Below are 24,161 nucleotides of genomic sequence, written 5' to 3' on the forward strand. Positions count from 1 at the left end.
TACCAAGTTTAAGTTGACCTGTATGCAATAACCTCGCAGAAAGACAGTTGTGGATGATTCACTGGTGCGCCACAAGACAGGTGAATGATCATGGTGTAATTCGACACACATGCCTGATTCGTAATGGGCCAATTTAAGATCCATATGCTATAAAGAACTGCAGATTCCAGTCTATCACTAATATCAAATCGTTCTGCTAAAAGGTGCCACAGATTGAGTTAGGTTTCCATTTCCAAAGATGTTACTTGCGGATTTTTTTTCCACCCTCACTCTCTCTCTCTCTCTCTCTCTCTCTCTCTCTCCCTCTCTCTCTAGAGGTGCTTAGATTGAGTGACAAGAATGTGAACATTCAAGAACAATTGCATTTGGAAATTGCATGTAACTAACATTGCATGATGGAGTAAGGGCGTTACAGTCGTTTCTTGGATCTTACAAAATATCTTCTAAGCCACACCCCAGAACTTTCAATGCTGGTCCAGGAAATCACGCATTCTTCAGTTCTCACATTGTACATGTACCACATTAAATCTTTGATCCAACTTATAAATGCATGCTTTGAGTTTTTTTTTAAATTTGATTTGATTTATTGGTTCCTGCATTATATCATTGCTCATGCAGATACATACACATGTTATCATATACATTGTTGGTGCCATCTGTTAACAAAGTAAATTTCTTCATTGCCTTTAATAGAATAAACAGCAATACAGTTTCTTCATTGCCTTTACAATGTACAACAAAACATATCAGCGATGCAATGAATAATACAGAAGGACTACAGCTTAAGCATTGCTTGACTCTAGACTTGTGTTCACGTCCAAAATTATGCTTTCACTAATAGCAAAGCAATAATGCCGATTGGTACAATATTCTTCCCCAGTGTTGTGATGTGTGTCAACGACTAAAATGACTGTGACCATATCCTGAGGTAAAAGTACTGTTTGCAAATTGCCATGCAATACACATTACGAGGGGCCTATACATCATTTTTAATAGTGGTCGTAACTCGTGTTGACATCGGCTATAACAGAGACTCTGTTTCTTTCAATGGGACGTTCATTAACAAAATGGAATCCGAAGGTCCTAACTCCGACATCAGTCTTTGGGGCGTTTTGTAATCATTTTTTTTCTCACTCATTAACTTGCCTATAACAAGGGAGAGGACATTGTCGGATAGTACTGACATCAGGCATTTCATACAGCAATTATTACTTTAATATCTTGCCTTGCATTAAAATATTGAATTGATTCCGAGAATCTATCAATATTTTTTTTCCTTTTGAATGAAGGATTTTAGTCACAATCACCATGAATACATGCAATTCTGATACTACGAACACAAAGAGCTCATACGAACGTGTGTCGCGGTTTTCTGAACAGGGCAGATCGTGACAGAGCGAGCGAGCAAGCGAGCGAGAGAGGGAGAGAGGGAAACGGAAGAAAAGGGGGGGGGGAGAGAAGACGGAGGAAGACGAGCGCCTAAAGGAAGTGTGTTAGTTGTGCGTCAGAGCATTAAATTGATTTTTTTCTTTTTGAAGCCAAACAGAACATCGAGTACTCATTTGTCCTCATCCGCTAGAGAGCCCTGATCAATGACAAAGATCACTAGATTGCTGCAGGCGAGTAGACGCCTGCTGCGATGCAAGCAGAATTACATGTATCCTCCACACATCCCTCTTTAAGGACCTTCCCACTTTTGATGAAAACCTTTCCTACCTCATCTTGGGACGTATCGTTATCCTCAATGAGTGTTCCATATTAATGAACTGCGAGCTAAAATCCTACATACCCCCCTACGTAATTCGTATTATACGTGAGCGTATATTAATGTGTATGCGGTTTGTGTGAGCGTGTGTGTGTGTGTGCGTGTGTGTTTTACGGTGGCGGCACTATATGCTCAGAAAAGTTGAGCGTCCACTTATCAATCGCAACTTTTGGTGATTGCCTTTCATATCGAAAAAAAAAACCCAACAAAAAAGCCTTTTACAGGACTATCATAGTAAAGCAGTCGTTGATAATTAATCATTGTTTTGGGTAAGTTCATATCTTCTTTAGATAGCGAGCACCGACAAGGCGCCGATGGAGAAATTCCGGTTGGCGGTATACAGTGATGATTCACGTTTTATAGGCAATGTAAATGTCCGCTACCTCATGCAGTTAGTAGGATTAATGACTTTCACATTCCTCGAATCAAGACCCGTCAAGTCCAGTTGGTCGTTTTATCATTCCATCGCTCAAGGTCAATAAGCCCCGAGCAAAATATGATATGTTTATGAATTGCTATACACGCGATTCGTTTTCCAAATTTGACGAAAATAGCCTGGATATTCGTGGCAGCAATAAAAAGATTCGTGTTATCCTTACTGAATAGCAGACATGAATGCTGCAAAAAAAAAAGAGAGGTAATTTTAGTCGAAAATAAAAACTTCACATTGTTCGAATTCAAGAAAGAGATATTTGAACTACTTCTCGGTCAACTCTCAGGTTGGGGAACTTTTAGTGTCTTTTTTCTTCTCAGTAATGAGCATTGGACTATGTATTTCATTGCCTAATCATGTGTTTATGAAATCAAAAAAAGATTTTTCGGAAATCGCTGTAATGTGGCAACCGATATTCCTATCACTATTGTGACAATTTTGTGTTTCTCTCTCTCTCTCTCTTTCGGGGGAGATAGTACATTTATCAGATTATCTACCAGCGCAAAGATTAGTATCTGAAAATGAACAATCCATAATCAGATAATCTACCTCTCGTGGGGATGCTGAAGATAATGAATGGTGAGGAGTACGTTTAATCCGACTGACTGTGATGTGAACCGCGATGGTGTTCACTGTTCATCAACCATTCAGTAACTACTGGTATAATTTCCTGTATCACAGAGGTTCTTCTATTCAAAATACAAGCTTGATAGATGTGTGCCCACTTCTCTGTTATTGTGAATATTCACATTTATACCCATGCGCACCTTTTATATAAAGTAGCTCTTTTCACAAAATATATTACAAAATGTCTGGTAAGTATAGTTTAAATTCTTTACCTTAAAAAAATATTTGATATTTCAAAATTCTCGCCTCCTCTTCAGGCTGATATAGTTAAGATGTGTCAGAAAGGGACGTGACGTTTTTCGTAATTCCTAAAAATGTCAACAGGAAAAAAATATCACGCCTCATTGCAAATTGTTTGATTCAAATGTGCCTTGAAATGCAGCTCAATGGTTTACATCACGGAATGAAACTAATGCACCGAAATCCCCATGAAAGCTGTAATAGTATCCTAGAATTTAAGATGAGACACTTCGCAGCCGTAAAATATTATATTATCATCGGGTTGGATTTCTTTAAGTATTCGGATTTCTCTGCGGAGTATTATTCTTGGAAATGTTTTTCACACTCTCACTTCTTACAAGATCATCTAACTTGTCAAGCGAACCAGCGATAATCGTCGTTATTGTAAATATTTTCCACTTATTATTATGCGAAGGATGACTGAACAAATGTATACATGGGCATTGGGATACCCATCAGAGAACTTAGTAAACGTATGGAGGTATGAATTCACAGATATCGTGCGAATTCAGTCATGAATCCTGCTAAATTGAATGTACCGAAACAGATTTAGAATTGAGATTTTCTTTTACATGTATTTTCTCTCGCTGAAATAAACGTGGGTTCGAAACCAAAGCCTTTGCGTAAATTACAGTATCCCATCTATACCACATCACCAAGTATAGGAACAAAAGGCGCAGTTGTATTCAATGTATTCTAACGATCTTGTAAATTCGGAAATATTTAATTCTATATCGTAAGCAGTACCAAGCACCGCATTTGAAAGACCAAAGTCGGGCCTATTGTCACATTATGTATTTGTACAAAAAGGATGAATGTGGGCTGCCACGTATAATGGGCAAATCGAAGTTAAACTTGGTAGTGTTCCCAATCTTCGTGTGGTTATGACGGCATTTTGAATCCCGCGTCTCAGGGGTTATTGTACGCTCTCGGATGGAACTGTATAGTCCCTGTTAACGAATACCTAATATTGAACGTATATTTATTTAAATTTGCATGATCGACAATATTCTTTGAAACATTTTGACAGCGTAATATGTCATTGCTGGAATATGACTAAAAAAAATCGTCATGTGAATACGCAGTAGTAGCTGGGTTTGTGTTTTGGCTGTTGTCACAAAGAAGTCACACGGACGACGTCCGGGACAAGACTTCTGACCAGAGACAAGATACTAATGTATTGCTGGGTTGTATTGGAAGTGATATCACGCACCCACTTACCTCATTAGTTGGAGGTTGGACTCTAGCCGAAGAGAGCCCGATACATGATGAGGGAGGACGGAGATGCATACCAACCTCACTTCTATTTTTGTTGTTTAGCTGGAAACCAAAACCTCAACCTGGAAACCGGGCCATTGCGTTTGGGATTTACGACTACATGAATGTATAGCTTAATCTGAGATGTCACTTGCCAATTACCCGCAGGATCAAAGTCAGGGGGATGTTCAGGGGTAATCTTCATCTCCATTTTATTTTGCTCGAGTTTAGGGTGACCCCTGGCCGCTCTTAGTGATGCTCATCACTAATTCTTCATTTTAACTGCATTTGTCAGAAGACAGGATTTACAATCATCAATAATGGGTGTGATTATAAACACAAGAATCTTTTTTTCTTTCCTTTTTGCCATTGTCGTCTGTAATCTTCTTCTTGTGATGCAAGCATAATGATTTTCTTAAAAATGTATACCCTTTGTGAGTTTCTCCCTACGAAAGTATTCGGTCTTCTTGCTATGAAATGAACTTTATTGGAAATATATTTTTCTCAAGCTAGTTTCGACGAAGATATTATTACGTTTCGATGACGATTCCTAGACCTATCTTATGTGGTCACCAAGACTCGTGTAAATACAAATATTTGTAGGAGTAAACAAAACTTGAGAAGAGAATGTTAACCATCTCTGGATCTGACTAAATTTGAGTACTGCTGATCCATTATGTAGATGTTATTATCAGGGCTATTAAGTCTTTCTTGCATTTCTTTCCGCCTAACTCTCATCTTCTGGGAAAATTTCATGCTTAAAGGGAGAAAACAAGAAGTTATTGAGCTGCGGCTGCGTTCGATGCTTTTCCATCTAACTGACTTTAAATAATCATTATGTTGTGATACCATGTGCTGACTTTCGGAGATTGATCGATCTCTACAAAAATCGATCACAGGCCCTCGAGCATTATCAGACTACAGCAATTTCAAATCGTGACAAACGGATGCAGCCTTTTCACTGACGCATACAGGTGATACTCGGTGAGTATTTCGACGACAAACCGCGAGGTACAAGATAATCAATCGATTACAGCAAGGTAATTGTCTACTTCACGAAAGATATAAGTCAAAATTCCATTCCGAGCTCCTTACTTAGATGTTCCTGTACTTCAAGCAGCTGATCAAAAGCTGTTGCTTTTTTTCTTTGTCTCTTTCCTCTTTTTTTTTGTGATGGCTATCAGCCAAGAAAGTATATTGTATATTGATTAAGGTCATTAGATCGCCCATGCATTAGACAAAAATTATTCTGGTTGAGTCCAGGAAAGACAGGAATTGTTCTTTACGTTGAGTTTAAGTTTAGCATGTTTTATTCAAAATGGCCTTTAGAAGGCCTTCAATCAGCTAAAGGCTGCTTTCCAACAACTCCGTGAAATATGCTAAGACCAACACAAACAAGTGCAAAAAAAAGAAGAAAATATTATTAAGTGAAAGAACAAAAAAAAAATGTCAAAAATATGTCTATGAAAAAAATGAAATCCACAGCAGAGGATAGGAAAACGTTCGAGCACATAAAGAAATGCTACTGTGAAACATTCACAATTTTTGGGGAAAAAAAATTACAAGTTTGGTATGGCAGGTGTCAAACTGCCTCGTGTGAAAAGTGTTAAAAAGTTTCCTGTGGTAACGAATTACATAAGTTTGACCATACATGCGATGTACCCCCATAAGCTATATATAGTCATGAGCCTGGATGATTTTATTTTGATTGCGAAAATCACACAAGCTTTATTCGTTTCAATACAGGTATACACTTGGGGTTGCAGTAATTTATTGTTCAATTAAGAGTTTATGAATAACCATAGCAATTGCGTTTTCCGGCTATCAGGGAAATATCTACTAAAATTCTACACAATGTTTGACAACTGAAACGGCTGACGGACCCGCACAACAGTTCATATAGGTTATTGGTTTGAATAACATGTAATCTTCTTATATAGGTGTGATTTTTTTTCGATCCACGTACTATCCATGCTTTGCTTTTCAGGTGTGTGTTTTTTTTTTGGACAGATGAATCTGAAAAATGTATCGCCTTGTAATAAGTATTTCCTTTTGTTGATGGAAAGGAATGGATAATAACAATGGATTGAATTGAAAATGATGATTTCTCATCCAGAGTAGACAACAATAATCGAAATGACTTTAAACTAAACCCTTATGACCAAAGGAAAGAAAGAAAGGAAAGACCTATGCCTGTGTGATAGTTCTTAGTGATAAATGTAGGTCACGTACTGATTTTGGTTTGAAATTCTCAGTTTGCAGTTACCATGTCAGGTTACAATCAATCATCGTGAAAGTTGTGCACAGACATTCACTTGAATTATAGATGTACCACAGTAAACAAAGTCATGATGGCAGCCTTGAATATTAATTGCATGTCGCCTAAGCAGAATGCATCTTTGAGAAGGACCCCCTCCCCGAAAACAAACCAAAACAAAGCAAAACGAAAAAAAAACAACAATTTTTGAATCACCACTTGGTGGTCATGGTGAATGAGTTATGACGTTTGCTCCTCACTGCGAAGATAAAAATCATAGAAATCCCTGTTTCGTATCGGGTGAAAGTGAACATAAGAAGAAAATGTCATCTATGCGACGAAATGATTGTTAATTACACCCACTGGGACAAAGAGAACAATTTTCGTAAACAACTATCGAACCACAGAAGATTTACGACCTGTTTATATTTCAGTTTTATTTCAGTCGCTTTTGACATTCAAAATTTCCCGTCAGGAGGGAACAATTTGCCGCGAGCTTAGCACTATGATGTGATGTGATTTGATTTGATTTGATTGATTTCATTTACTGATTCCTGCATCATCACCATGCATACGTGAATCACAACATGGAGTTTTTGTTTTTGTTATGGAAGCAGAAAATACAAATATTTGTGGACAATAATGATAAATAGAGCCCTCAAGTAAACACAATGTACGACAGCAAGATCTAAGGAAATCTTGATAACTTGCAGCCCTTAGCTTCTGACACAAGTCATAAATTAAGTTTACGCTGTCCGTGTGAATTTCCTGCAAGATGAGAATTGGACCAGGAGGAAAAGAGGATGGATATTGCTTTCTCTGAATAGAGACAGGATGTAGTGAAGTCGCACCATATACCACCTGCATTACCCACTGAAGGCATTGCGTCATCTCATTTCTCATATAGCTATAAAACACTGCCAGTTGAAGACTTTGGTGCACACATTCAGGACAAGTTAAACGTTCAAATCAATAATTGCTTTCAAAATGCAGCAACTGCTGTCAAAAGTGTATACTCATTTATGAAGGACATCACGTCTGAATCGCACACACTACCGAGAATATTAATTTTGAAACCACCTATGTACGTAAGTGACGAGTTGCGACATTCTTTTTAAACCACTTCAGAATTTCAATCACTGCTTTATTTTGCGATGTTTCCTTAGTATTTTTTTTCTTCTAAGTATATGTGCCCGGGATGCATATAACAATCCCATAACACCGTGACTTAGATTTATACTGTAGGAATCTGATTGTACCTATACACAACTGGTTATAAGGGGTTTTGATATTTCCCCTTTGGTTGTGGGTCGATTGTAATTCTATTCCATGCCATGAACAGCCTACAGCAAGCACTGACAATCATCAAAGATACGGCACGAACGACGCTCCAAGCGCAGGAATTATTGTCCACGGAGTATGCTGTAGCATCATCACACATTTTGTTTTGCTTTGTTTTTGTTTTTGGGTAGGCTGACTCGAAGTACACCACCATTTACTTTTCTTTAGTTGTTGGCTGCTTTCTTTAGCAAACATACAGACTTACTTAAAAATGCCATCAAGAAGGAAAAACAAATTTATCAATCGAGGTGAAAGAGAGCCGACTTGAAAAGGGAAAAGAAAAACCGAGAAAGACGAGAATAATGAGTGAACGGGAGGCGAAAATTTGATGTTGACACCGCGCAGCACGTCTAGTTGGGTACATAGGAGACTCTTCGTATTATCCCTCACAAAATTATTTGATTGAAGGGAACGGGGGGGGGGGGGGAGCGGTAGAGTGGGGACCATGCGGCCCATAACACTCGCACCACGTCTTCAGTCTACCTATGCAAGACAGTCATCAGCTGACTTATATATAGCGGTAATTACGATACGGTTAATAGCCTGGAAATGTTATGCAGATCCGCGTCCAGCGAATAGTGGATGACAAATGTGACTACATCGAACCAGGGAGGGCGGGGATAGAGGATGAACGAGAAACAGACTTGTCCTACCAATCATATCCAACGAACCGAGAATTGACGTTCGTGGTCTCTCAGATCCCCTATCTCCCTGCACGAAGGAGAATACGTGTGACATTTCGATAAAACTTGTTAATATGGAGGCCCGCGGCGTTACGCTGTCCCGAATCAACAGCAGCGATTCTTTCAGCCTTCTTCGGAGTTACATCGCGAAATAAAAACCCTGCTTCGTCTTAATTTGTTAAATGGCTTGCAGATATGATCTCTGTAATGTTAGCGAGGTCATTGGAATGACAACAATCTGTCTTCACGTCGACCTGTCAGTGCCCTCGGTAACGCAAGTATTGATTCAGAGAAGGGGGGGGGGGTGTGCTGAGAGGACTACAACACAGCCTGCCAAGCATGGTAGTATCTTCATTCGATCAATGCGTTTCGATTTCAGAATTCCTAAAACCAAGTTCAAGTTGTTGAAGTTGATTTATTTCATTTCCAACAAATTAGGGATACAATTTAATGTTCGCGTATACAAATAATGTCACGAAATCAGTACAACAATGTGACGAACGTAATAACATGTAATAAAGACACAGCGGAATTATTATCAGAGATACAAAATAAATGCTATATCATTATGGTAAACTCAGAAACACAACGTTTCCTATACTATGTATAAAATGTTGTATTTTGTAATTGTATGATTTTTACTTCACGGACTCACAGAAGAACAGCCATTGGCTGAAGTGAGTGACCCGTGGTGAAATAAAATAAATTCAACTCAACTCAAACTCAATGTGATTCTCTCTCTCCTAATGTGGAGCTTCAGTTTTAGTTGTTGTTGTTCTTCAAATCATCCTGGTCTATACCCTGCTAATGCTATACAATGTATTGGGTTTTACTGTCTCACTATGATGTGATTGGATTTTTGGGGGCCTAGGTAATACAAGCTGTGCTTTTGATTTAGACTGTTATAGATCATACACCATGAGGTAGTCTCTCCCTTTATCATCGCCGCTTTAATCTCACTCGACGAGAACTGCAGAGATAAATCTGCCAGAAAAGAGAGAGAGAGAGAGAGTGAGAGAGAGAGAGAGAGAGAGAGGAGATTCTGACATGATTCAATTGCGAATACGTGTGCCATGATATCTGCAGGACATCCCTAAAAAAATAATAATGCTAATTGCAATGGCAGGTTGATTGGAGGACGTTTTTGCCATCATTAGTCTGTGTGTTGATGGGGTTCGATGAAAGGTATTTGATTATCACGCAAGTATACACCACTCGTATGTTCATTATGCTTTCAGCACCTACATGCCTCATTAGCGTTATTGTTGTTGTTGAAGATGTTAAAATATTGCTGTTTTCAAAGTAAAATCGCTTTATCCCGTGCCAAAAAAGCAACGCTGATTGCACCGTCCTGGAAACACGCAGATGTTATACTCCGTGTGCGTGACAATTGCCCCCCATTATCATGCATTATAAGAGACTATGTCAACTACCCACGCACCAATGTAAAACTAGACATCAAACCAAAATGCCAAAATTGCCCGATTACTCCCAGGAAATACCTTGGCTACAGACCATTAGCTTATCGCATTTCTGTAGAATATTGTCAGCACATTTGCAATTATTGTCATCAATTTCTGAAGAGGCTTTTTTATTTTTTTTTAGTGTAATGCATGGATCATCGGCACGCGCCAGTGCATGGTGGAAAATCAGATAAAAAATTGCACTGGCAGTCGTCTGGTTGGAGTTCTATCAGTCCACTAGACATGGATTAAGCAAATCTGATATCCTCATAAATATTCGAGGGATCGCCTCTAAGAGGAACACGAAGCTGATCACAGTTTGAAAATAACGTGGCTCCATGAACTCCTAACAAGCATTTGGGGGTGTGTTTTGAAAGATCATTGAAATTATATAAGAATGAACATGATACGCGTCCAACGCTGTCGTGGATTACGTGCTTAACCTAAAAAAACAAAGTTCAAACAAACAAAACAAAGGAAGAGAAAACAGGTTCACCTAACTTTCATGTCATGTGAGTCTTGCCACTTCACAATGCCCTTGTTCTTGAACATGATGGTATCATTTTGGACATGTACGTATTACGTGTCCAACCTTATTCTGGGTTGCGCGCTTAAACTTAAAAACACATAATGGGTTCATCTCACTTTCATGTCATGGTTTAGAGAGGAGCCTTGCCACCTTAATGTAAATGGCTTTGTTAATAACAAAGCCCTTTTTATTAAAAAAAAATCCCCAGAGATCATGTCACATGAGAGGTTACTAGTGATTGCTGATGTAAAAAACTAAACCCAGGTCTTGAGGTGGGTGTTTCAACTTCCTGATGGGTGGGTCTAGCTTTCTTTCGGTTGTTTCGTTTGTTCTAAATCTGTATATTGGTCACGGCATTGCACGCACAGAGCAGAGTTTCTGCACGTTTCGTACGTGAACTTCAGACAAACAATGTCATCCAAGTCGAGTCGAAGTCGAGTCTCCACATCTATTTCATTTTACGAGTAAGCATAAAAACTCTAAAATCTGTACTTGGGAGAAAAGAAAAATGAGGATCTTATCCCAAGTGAATTAACCTTTTATACCGTTTTTAGTTACTACAGCTTCTGCAACAGAACAACCTTAACCATGTTAACATGAAGATCATATAAATAGACAACGCATCGGACACTGTGGGAGGTCCAACAGATTAAATTACGAGGGGAAACTTTACAATACAGAGTAATGTTTCGAGGAAAAAGAGCTGCACGGTTCCATATTAATGAAAATGCATGCAGCTGAACTGGGGGCTTGACTTTACCTGGCGCTCAGCACGTCAGGGGAGCGTATATAAAGCACGTAGGTCCTATACTTCTTCGCATCTCATTTTTTGTGAGATTTCTCATTCGCGATCGTCTGCGCAGGCATCCCATATCAATCTAGTCCAACAAAGCAAGGACGGAAAATAGGTCGAGTTGACTTCAGTGTTTGGGTAAGGGGATACGGCCCCCCGTCACGTATAGAATCATTTTTTGTTTGCGAACTGAACTGTTTTGTTAGACAGGGACAGTGTATTATTTTATCGATTGCAAGCATTTCGATAGGCAAATCGGTCGATCGATAACACAACTCCTATAGCATGATCACGTCGGAGCTGATCTGGTAGTGAGGGCCTGTATCCAATTCTGGTGCAGAGCACCTGCGATTTTTCATGATATTAATCAAGGATTAATGTTTTGATAGTGGTGAGTGTGTCCACCTGAAAAAAAAAGAATGCTGTTTCTGCCTGATCAATAAACAAGGAAAACTTTCGCGGGGAAAGTATTCTTAATGTCATTTCAATGATTCACATACTTTTATGAAATGATACAAACATTTTTCTTCACGAAATGAACACTAGAACATTCCTTATCTACAGTGAAAAAAATAAGTCCATTTTATCAGTCAGACAAAATACAACACTAATGAGACACATTGATTGATATATATAATCATAATAGAATTCAAAGATGACTTTGGCATTGCTGTAATTATTGCTCCGAAACTGCCACCATCTCATATTGTATATAGGTTTATAAAGTTCACCAAAAAATTAAAAGAATGAATACATAAATCTAGGCTCAAGGCCAGATCACCCTTTTTACAGCAGCCTATGTTGTTTATTTCATTTGTAGTTAATTCTCTTTTGCGTCAGTTTGTTTTTAGCTTGGACTATCATTATGGAAGTGGAAGTAGGTCCATGTTATGGACTAGCATAGTTAAACGTCGACATACGTGAAATGCAATCAAGAATCGACAATCGACATAGATGATAATCATATTGAAATTATATTGCACTTTGAATAAGCATGTGATGTAAATCTGCGGTAAGAACTGTATATCGACGCGCATGATAGTTCATACAGCAATACAAGATAACTACTATACAATGTGTAATAGGCATGTTATTGATGTATGGTTTTCTCATTTAGTATATTTTGTGTTCATGTTAATGTCATTGGTTTGTCTTTAGTTTTACAAATCCACTGCTTTTCTTTTGCCATTTTTAAGTTAAGATTTTAGCCTGCAAGTAACAAGAGTTCAAGAGATTGTGAGCACAATATTGTGTAGCACATTACATACTAGTATATGAAAATGTTTGCTCATGTATGTATAAAGTTTGTAAGTACTGCGCTGAGGAAAAAATGTATACAATATATATATATATATATATATATATATATATATATATGTATTCATATATATATATATACATATATATAACACAATAATGATAATATATAATGATAATAATATATGATAATAATAATAATAATATTGATGATAATGATAATATATAATGATAATAATATATGATAATAATAATAACATTAATAATAATGATAATAATAATAATAAATATAATTATGCATACATATATATATATATATATATATATATATATATAATTCGAACATTGTTTATACGTTTTCGAATTTTAACTTAAAAATTTAGTATCAGACTGAAAATCACAAAATTCAAATTATATCAAATACTCAAGGTTGGCACTTCATCGCAGAAACAAGTAAACACACAACCTCCCCCCCCCCCCAAAAAAAAAAAAAATGAAGAAATAAAAAAACAAAAAAAAATCAATCCTGTTTTCAAGTCCATTCGCCACGGCTAAACAAAGGTATGGCACGTACTACGTTCGGTTAAAAGTCCACACAATCAGTATTAGCTTGGATTGTGAGGAGAGATATCGAGGCACACGAACCACTTAAGCCTAATGTAAAGTATACCGCCGTCAGTACTAATGCATCATGTTATGTGTTAGGGTTATGTAGTGCAGGGGAAGAGAGGTTGAATGTGAAAATACGTGTTTAGAATGGTTCCCATTATTTTCACGGTTACAAGGGAAAAGAATCAAGAAGACCAAACGTCATCGATGCGTGCTTTGAGTCCCGATTGACACAGAAAATCCCATTATTATGTAGCGTTGTACACACTGCTCAAAGTCACTGGCACAAAAAGGGTTAAGTCACTATTGCAACCCTTTGAACCGTTGGTTGAATGCGTGGCCACGCCCTTGGCTATTAAATCGCCGGCCGTGTTTTGCAGAAGGTGACTGAACGAGAAAAAGAAACAGGAGGATACGGGAGCGATGAAAGTCCGTTCTTGACGGAAAAAGCACACCCAGATAAAAGGGAAGAAAGCAGAACATCCAGCTCAGCGAGGCTCGGATGGCCGTGGTCGGGGATAGATAAAAGTCGAACTCGGAAGAGAAGATAGAAGACAGCGGGATCATCTTACCCCCTTGAGCTAATCCAGGCATCAATTCATAAACTCCCAATACCCTCTTCTCACTCCTATCTCCCTTCCCTTCTTAGTACAGTTTATGCATCCTTTTCAATCTGCCAACGCGTGCTATACACATTTGGGTCGTACGCGGTAGACCATTCTTCATCACCTCAAAAAACAAGCATAAGCTCTGCTATCAACAAAGATGAAGATGCTATGTGCGTAAACCAGTATCAAAAGCCAAAAATTCACATGTACACACATACAATGATCTCGAAACATAAGAGGGAGGACCGTCCACACATTTTTCTGAAGAACGAAGCTTATGTGCTCATGATGGAAAAAGTGAGTGCAGAACTGTATTTCTAGAGTTCGAAAAAAGACTCTTTGTAAAACATTGCTTGTTAAGCTTGTTAAGACGCGCATGACCAAAATTTAATCAACGTGCTGCATCCACAGGGAAAGAGCAGCATGTCTTCAGATAAGCAAATATATTGACCCTGTGCAAAGACTAGGAAATTGATTGCAAGAATATAGATCTCTGACTTCTTTTATGTCAGGAAATTCATTTTCATTTGTATAATTGCAAGTCAATCTAGACCTTTGCGTTGACCGTGTCGCTCGCTCGTTTTTTGTTTGTTTTTTAATCTTGTCACGTATAACACTGATGGGATCACAAGATAGCCTTTGAAAACTATACGTACTACATACAGAAAAATATCAGTGCTTTTGTTGTATGTATAATCTATCATGCAATACAAACACAATCAAGAAAAGCGAACAAATGCTTACACGCATTAAAAGGTATATATATATATATATATACATATATATACATATATATCATTATTGTTATTATTATTATTATATATAATAATATATATAATCAATCACATGACTTCCTTGCGCACATCCGCATCATCAATAATAACAGGTCAAAAATGCGGCGCCGCCAGTGTATGGTAAGCAATGAACACAGCTTTAGTTCAGAACGGGGGTAGCATGATTTTGCTGCGTCGTCTGAAGGTTACTGACAAATGACAATCATATGACTTTCACATCACACACAAAGCCTACTCAGCGCCAGGGAAGGCGGCGACTTACCATTGTGACCCACACCAAGGTCGCCACTGTTATACCAGAGGCCGCTGCCATGATGAGCAGAGCGAGCTCGACCACGGACCTGACGTAGCTCCAAGATTTCGACATCTTCGGCAGACGACAGCATTTATACTCAGTGACACTTTCCCGCGCATTAGCAGGGCAGAGTGGCTGGCTGAATTCCAGGTTCCGAGCTCCGATACCACGCTCCATGGCCGAGAGGGAATCCTTTGCGGGCGTGTGTGTGTATACCGCCATTCACACTTGACGACTTCAGAAATGACTTGGGTGCGAGTTGCATGTGGTATCGTGTGACCAGCAATGCACACGGGGTGATACAACTGACAATCCGTGACACTGGAGAGGATATCTATATAAGACGGATATATATTCGCATTGTGCGCACTTCACAAAGCAATGTCGTCATTTTTCCTCAACGGAGTAAACACTGAAAAGCGCTGGTTGCTATGACATAGCAAGTCATTGCGCACAGAGAGTACAAAAACAACAACAACAAACAAACAATAACAGCCATCCTTTTGATGTTAAGGCCTATCACATAATCATTATGACCTCATTGCCTTCAGAAATAATTAACACGCGTGGATTTATTTATTTATTTATTTATTTATTTATTGCATCATATTTGCATTTCTTTTTTTTCGCGCAAAAATCACATGAGAATGCGCAAACACTTTGAATAAAACAACATCAAATCAACGTAGAGTCCAATCATACTCGAGTTTGATATGAGCGACAGAAAACGTCCTGATAACAATATATAACAAAAAACACTTTCTGTAAAATTTAGAAAACAAATACCCCAAAATTCTGAGGGTCATATAGAGGAAGTGGGAGAGTTATGAGTTCACAGAGGAGTGGTTATGTTGTTGCTCATTAGAGGATAGGACCATGGAGGATAAATCAATAGGTCCCTGGTTCAAGTCCCAGTTCAAGCTACTTGCCAGCTGCAACTGTGTCTCTATAGACCAACCAAAGGGGTTTAAGAGTTGGAGTTCCAACTGGCTGTAATTATTCAAAAAGTCGTCAGTTTTCTATTGATGTACAAAAGAATTTCACAGGTGTGCCTTTGATGATCGATGTTCAATGCCGCCGTCTTGCTGAGCAATCTGAAGATTCATTTCCAAATGCTGGCTATATTTTGCTTGTTCATTTATCAAATAAAATAAAATCTCATTTAAAGGGCCCCTGAAATCCAAATGCATGTTGATTTGTGTTGAAGTATGACACCCTCAACATCACTTTTGCGATGAAATGAATATCTAGAAACAATTCATATATTTCTAACGATTTTTTTCTTCTATTTTTCTTCAGATAACTTGGGAACGCCCACACACACAAAAAAAAGAATCTTTCCAAACCAATATTCCTCAGATGACCTCATCTGTCAATCATCGCTAAAGTACTGAAATGTTTAACAAAAGACAATGGAATACACCTTCCCCTCGACTCAGCATAACTTGCATGTTTCTGTGATATTAATGTGACTAACAAAAGACATGGCAAGGGAACACGCAAGTTATGGGGCCCTTTAATGATAAAGCATACAAAACAAAAGTAAATCCCGCCCAGAAATACAATTATTCATGGAAACGTGACAATAAATAAGACCCTCAAAAATTGTATTCTCCTGGAAAGCCGGTCCTCGGTGCCTGGTCCGTCGGAACTTAGAGCCGTTGGCCTATATTGGTATCTTGCTTTAACTAAAATCAATCTTCGGTGAAGCAATAACAATGCAAAATTAAGAATTTTATTTCAATGGACCAGTTCAATGGTGTATTCAAAATATATAGCAATTTCCTGTAAGGACCTGCGTAGTTATGACTCAGCCCATTTACCTGCACATATTCAACGTATTTCAAAGCATATACAGTGATGCACAGTAAGCATCCGAAAATAAAAGGGGTTCTATAGTCTTAACATTATGTCGTTATTCCAAATGTTCGTTAATCCGAAAGTGAAATAAGGTTCGTTATTCCAAAGGTTTATCCCCCTACAAAAAAAAAAGAAAAAAAAAGAAATAAGGTTTGAAATTTCATCAGTAGACTCAGTACGGACGGGTAATCTAATACAAGGACATTTTCCTATTTCTTCAAACAAAGCTGTACGAACAACGGGACCTTAAGGGAGCCTCAAGTCACTGCTCCCGAAGATCGGTGAGCTTATTGACACCAGTCTCAAACATGCTGATTCTGTGTGTTCATTATTAAAGCATACAGTATTAAAGTATTAAATCCTAATCATTGAGCCCAATGCGTACGACCAAATATTTGACATCAATAAATTGAATGAAAAAACAACAGCAGGCCTTGCTGTATATACATCAACGAAAATTGTATTTGCGTCTTAAATACTGTTTGAATTATATCGGGGGTTTTTTCTCATCAGCTTATTTGTATATATTAGATTTAACTTAGTAATGTACTTTAATGCATGTCTACTACTCTACCAACACCAGTTGAGTTTCTAGCGATTCCTCTGCATGTGCCGTAGACCAAGGGTGATGTTTGCTATTCCGAAATTGAAATAAGGTACGTGATTCCCACGGTTCGTTATTCCGAAACCCGACGGTTCGTTTATCCGAAAATGAAATAAGGTTTGCTAATCGAAAATGAAAAGAAAGTGCATACTAACGAACATTTGGAATTACGAACCTATTTCATTTTCGGATTAACCAACCTTCGGAAGAACCTTACTTCCTTTTCGGAATACTGTAACGACCCATACGAATAACGAACCTTATTTCATTTTCTAACTTTAACGAACCTTCGGAATAATGAACTGTAACCGCGGATCCCTGCTTCCTCTCCAATATATCATTATCGTATCCTTCCTTCTCTCATCATCTGCCTCTCCCTAATGCATCTTGCTGTTTGTCCTGTCGCTTTTTACGTCTTTTCTCTCCCCGGTTGTGTGTGTGTGTGTGTGTGTGTGTGTGTGTGTGTGTGTGTGTGTGCGTGTATGCTTGCGTGTGTGTGTGGTTCTTGTAATTTCCTTATCTTCCTATGCAGGTTTATTGTACTTAACGTACGTGGACCTCCTTTTTTTAACAATGACTTTGAACAAAGTTTTGTATTTACACATTGTATATACAGATGTATATGGCACTTACTCATTTTCCCCGCTGACAATGTATGTTTACATATTTTGCATTACATTGATTTTGTCATAGCGGTTGCTGTTGTATTAGAAATAAATTGTGATACCGGAAACAGAAATTTGAATTAAGCTGAATTCAATATTCGAACAGTTGTTGCTTGTACAGTGTAGTATAGCTCAACTGTTTTGTGTAAAGTTAAAGACTTTGCGGCTTTAAAGTTTATCAGGCAAACTGATCATAACGTGGCCTTTGTTGTGCAATTAATCTAGTGCCAAACCTTTTAAACACAGAACGATTTGCATACGTATATTTTTGAGAGATTACGGAGACTTATTCTCCTTTACAGGAGACTTCAGGATAATTTTTCACTTATACTGGGTACAAAGTTTTACAATCTATAGGGATTTGGATGACGAATAAGAATGATTCCAAAATTCATCACATATCACAATGAACAAGGATGATGACGTGGCAGCTTCACAGAAGAATGCACGATTGGATGCTCAAGGAAGCAGAACAAAAGGAGAAAGAATGCATAAATTCTAAAGAGGTGAAACTGTTTAAGAAAGTTTTTGTTACGGAGTTATACATTGCTACATTACTGGAATACTTGAGCCTCCTATTTCATCATCATTGTTCTAATGGTTGAGTTTTTCGGAGTATTGGCTTCTCTGCTCTATAGGATAATATATTCCACAAATGTATACATAGCACTATTGTATGATACGAAATGATAAAAATCGTCTGAAAAGTCCCTTTAAGAATAGGTTGACAAATCAAAATAATGTAATTTGCCCATTCTACCCTGTCTTTCCTATCTGCTCTGTCAGGTGAAAGCTTACACTGATACTCCTTTCTGACAGTGATTACATCGCTGTTGACTACCGAGTATAGTGTACAAAGTATCTCCTTAATTTTGCAATTCTTTGTGTGGTCCAGGATATGTATCTTATTGAGAAAGGTAAGTAGGACATTTTTTTTTTCACTTTGCCCCCCCCCCCCCATACAACTGTTTGGATTTAGCAGTGTATGTATGTGTGCACCTGTATATGTATTACATGTATATACCCATATCTACATATTCCTATATCTTTGTCTCTCCTTCTCCCTTTCCCTCTATCGCTCTCGAATCTCTTCTCTTTTCTGTATTGATATTTGCTTTGAGGATCACTCTAACAATGCTATTATTGTCCCCATATTTTTGCAATTCTGAATCATGTAAATTTGATGCTATTATTTGGGAATCCTTGTGGGATTCATTTAAGAGTGCATTATATATCTGTTGTGTGAAAATTATTTGCTTCGGAATGGTCTCATATTCAAGGAATGTGCAGTTTAATGTTTTCCGGTCAGCATGCCTGTACAGTGACGGGGCAAACGTTAACATTAAACTGTACACTACTTGAATTTGAGACCATTCTGAAGCAAATAATTTTCACACAACAATAGATATTATAATGTACTCTTGAATGAATCCCACAAGGATTGGAACAATCATCCCCCAGCATTCCCACTGATCAGTTACTCGCCATCCCCTTTAAAGAAGGATTTCGGTCACGAGCCGGGTCTCAGAGTATGGGTCGGGGTCGGGTGAGAGTGCTAGGGTTCCTGATAAATTGTTTTATGGGATAATCTGGTCATTGGAATGAAATTTGGTTAGGAAATATATAAATGCACATAGTTGATATATCTGGGGGTTGTGCAATTACAGACTGTATATGTTATTTTTGGCTATCATTGGTCATGTGAAGTTGATGTCTTCATCTTTATAATTCTCTTTGTTATGAAAAATGTGGGATACGTCCTTATCGTGTATGTGACATATTTTATCTGATATTGCTCAATCTATTGATTCATGTAATTACGATATTTTCTCACTAATTTTCATCATACGTATAAATGCTTCATTATGTAACTGCCTGAAGGTTTGAATTTGTACATAGTGTTTGTAATGTTATACGCAATTTAGCCCCTTATGGTCTACGAGGTATGATACGAATAAATAAACCTTTCCATAAACCTTTCTATATACATTGTATTTCTGACACAAACAACACGTTTGCTAAATACCGACATTTCGACTGTTAATATTTTCCTTTGCAGTTACATGATGAAACAGTAGAATCTGTTTTACTTGAAATCACACCTTTAGTCACACTACTCTTTGTTTTTCATAGCTTCTGACCCGCGTCTCTATTACTTTACTTGTATCTTTATCTACTAGTACATAGGTGATAATCTAATCAGAATGGTTTCACGTGCGCCCTCTACAGGAATAAGCATGATAGTCATAAATATACAGTTTTCACAATTCTCGGGTTGGTCTTTGTGTCACATTATCTTTACAATGACACATGAATCCTTTCTAGCCATCTGTCAACAAAGGTTTAATGTAGAGTTGTAAAAATAAAAGCAAAACTAAATGAAAACACAACATAAATCAAACACAATATTATGTGTTTATTCACACTGATGAAAATCTTTATTTCCTTTTATTTCATGTATTCATTTTCATTTTCAACAAAAATGATAAATGTACAAAATATATCATGCTAATAAATACATGTACCACAAAACATACATATTCTAAATATGTTAAGATACATATAATCACAATGTAATAAGTTGCAAAGCAAAGTCACATGACAGTTACTTAATGTTAAAAATGGAGGGGAAGCTGAAAAGCAGGGCTTGTAATATGCATTTCCATTAAGGCAGTTTTTAATAAGGTACATGTACACAATACATACATGGTGACTAGGTAAAACTGACAACAAAACTGACATAAAAAAACAAACAAACAAACACCTATATTAATCATGTCTTTGCTTTCAATGTTATTCACTTTATCATTACGCTTTAAACAAGAATCAGTAATACAGGACAAGTTCTACTCAAATACCAAAGAATAGTGACTCACAATCTCCAATGATGTTAATCATACCTCGTTGGGTGAAAAAACAATGCAGGAAAAAAACACAGACCAGGTGTATCAAGAGCCTTCACATTGTGCTACATGAGGAATGTAGTAAATACAGAAAGACATAAAATAGACCCAAAATGAAGGTGAAGAGACACTTGGAAATCAGGTGGAGATATTGATATTGATAGTGTCCACAACATGAGAGAAAAACTATTAGAAGGAAATTCTCTACCAAATAAAATTCTTCAAGATGCTTACAGACCACTTCAAGCAGCTAGAAAACAAAACAGTGACCACATAAAATGTCAACCTTTGATTTTGTTGTAAAATCATGTGCTTTGTTTCAAAGGACTTACAGTATACATAGTAGCTCTATATAGCCATCCACGCTTGAGCCGATCATATAAATTCAGGTCTGCCAACATGCCCACATCCAAATCAGGGAGATTCCACAAAGCAATCAGGAAACTATCTGTGTGTTACATGCATTTCAAATGGGGGAAAATAATTCCCAAATCAGGGAGATATCAATATTCTCTAATTTAGACATGAACAGATTTTGACATTTTCTGGGAGACTCCTGCAGAATCAGGGAGACTTGGCAGCTTTGTATAACACATATAGGAGAACAGAAACATTCCTTCACAAACTTTACACTTGATACGCAAATTTATTTTGAATACACAAATTTCTGAGCACCTTGTCAAGTGATTTGCACATACTGATAGCATATTGAACACTTCCAGCAGTGTGGAATCCCTGTTAATTAGTCCATTTCACATGGTATCATCCTTGGAAACAGACATTCAATCCCAAGTTCACTGCAGGGAACAGGGAAAATTATCTGGCTGGTGCTAAAGCTTGACATTTCTTCATACAAAAAAGGCATTTTGCAATGCCCCTGGCCCTGGGAACCGGTCCATCCCGAGTCCTGGACTAACATGGATTCACGGAATACTGTCACAGAGAATGGATTATGCAGATAGCTGCAAACATTTTTCAAGGCAGAAGAAGCGAAGAAATAATTCAACATTATTTCTAGTGTAAGACTGCTATTTTGTCATCATTTACTTTTTGAATTTCTTGTTTGTCTACTCTCCTTTTGTTGTCTGTCTAGACCTTGAATCAAATTGTATTAGCGTGCTTTTCAGCACTGTCTTGCAGCCTGACATTAATTCAGATAAGTTGATGACATTCAGTTGTCACCTCCACATACCTTTCCTTTGACACAGTCCCAAGTGACCACCATGTGGATCAACCCAGTGACAGTGATGAAATTCTTATCTGTGACACCTGGTGTGATGTGACACATGTCCCAAGTGACCACAACACAAATCAAGCCAATGACAGTGATGTATCTCTGACACCTGCTAAGATGTGACACATGTTTCAAGTGACCATCACGTGGATCAACCCAATGACAATGTTGTAACTAATATCTCTGACATCTGATGTGATGTGACATATGTCCCAAGTGACCACCACATGAATCAAGCCAGTGACAGCGACAGTGGTTCTATCATCATGATATCTGTGGAAACTGTTAACTAGGTAGTTATGTCTGAAACCCTGCAGCTTTACTCTACAGACCAGACATGGACCTCAGTTCATCAACCACATATCAAGCTATGTTTTCTTTCAGAATGGCTTGATCACATTGTTCATTTGTAAATTATGTCACAAGGGGAAAAAATATGTATCATGTTTCGAAAATATATTGATGAATAACTTTCTATTGAGCATGAACACTACGTGACATTTTTACTGTTTTTTCTCCTTGTTCATTTAATAGGGAACACAAAGGCATACGAAATTAGCCAACTAATTAAATTTTTACATCCTGAAAGTCCATCTAATCATGCTGCACTGCATCAACCAAGCAGATTATACTAATCCTGTGGTATCCACCCAGGTTAAAAAGTCTGCTAGGCCAGAGTCGACTCCTGTGACAATCCATGCAGGGAGAAACCACCGCCCTGTCAGAGGAGTTAGTAAAGCCCTGAGCTCATCCCTCTTCAAAAGTACACCCCACATTTTTGGAAATGTGCTTCCAGTTTTTCTGGGAACTCATATTTTTTCTTCTTCTTTTCTACACTTCCAAATTTCTTGATTACTGACATTACTTGTGAAGGCCACAGGAGTCTCATCTCCACAACCCAACAACAGCTGCAGCTGCTAAGTTTGAGTTTGGATGTGGTTTATAGATGCTACCTTCCAAGGCATCCGCATGCCGATCTACCAACGTCTGGTCAATGCATACAACGAGAATAGTGCTATGATCACTACATCCGCATGTTCTTCTACCAACTTCTTGTGGTCCATGCATATCATAAGAATGGAGTTATGATCAAGTAAGTCCTGCTTACATAACTTTGCTGATGTCATGTAAGAAGAGAGCCTACCAGGAAGCCCTCAAGGAGCTGAGATATGTATTTCCAGGGCCAGCTGCAGTAGAAGAAATTATGATCGACTTCAAGGTGGCCCTGGGGAAGGTTTTATTTGCATCTTTCCATAGGTAATTCAAGTAAATTGCTATATCATGTGCGCTGCCATTCATGCCATTTCAGGATCTTAAAACTTTCTTTTGAATTCGAAAGGACACTGTTGAACACCTGTATTGTACACATGTATTTGGCAAGTGGTGAACCTTCCCCCATCCTCTTATTTGGGATCCAATCTGGTCAATGTGAGGCTCACTACTTCAAAGTATATCTCGTTTTCATTCATTCAAAGGGGATCGGATGGCTAGTCCCTGATCAGTGGGAATCAGTGGGAATAATGATGGGGGATGATTGTTCCAATCCTTGTGGATTCATTTAAGAGTACATTATATATCTATTGTTGTGTGAAAATTTACTTCAGAATGGTCTCATATTCAAGTATTTAATAAGCAGTTCAATGTTTCCAGGTTAGCATGCCTGTACAGTGTCGGTGTAATCGTTAGCAGCCCGTAACGATCGCCCTGTCACTGTACAGGCACGCTAACCTGGAAACATTAAACTGCACATTACTTGAATATGACACTATTCTGAAGCAAATAATTTTCACACAACAATAGATATATAATGTACTCTTAAATGAATCCACAAGGATTGGCATAATCATCCCCCAGCATTCCCACTGATCAGGTACTAGCCATCCCCTTTAAATGCACAATACTTTCAAACATCTAAGGCATGGAAGTTGGAGTCAAGATTAATGT

The 24,161-nt window shown here is 37.9% G+C and overlaps 1 protein-coding gene across 1 annotated transcript in view; it reads right to left on the minus strand.

The window, feature by feature from the left end:
* Positions 1-15,128, minus strand: part of LOC139733466 (transmembrane protein 179B-like) — a gene marked incomplete at its 3' end in the record, with an annotated part of 56,535 nt that extends 41,407 nt beyond the window's left edge. Inside the window, exon 1 of the mRNA XM_071644282.1 lies at positions 14,919-15,128. Coding sequence (XP_071500383.1) covers positions 14,919-15,128 — 210 coding nt within the window. The remainder of the gene's footprint in view (positions 1-14,918) is intronic.
* Positions 15,129-24,161: the final 9,033 nt, after the last annotated feature.

Source organism: Diadema antillarum, unplaced genomic scaffold (assembly GCF_040938485.1).
Source record: "Diadema antillarum isolate AM-2024a unplaced genomic scaffold, OU_Dant_1.0 seq00000477_RagTag, whole genome shotgun sequence".
NCBI classification, from domain to species: domain Eukaryota; kingdom Metazoa; phylum Echinodermata; class Echinoidea; order Diadematoida; family Diadematidae; genus Diadema; species Diadema antillarum.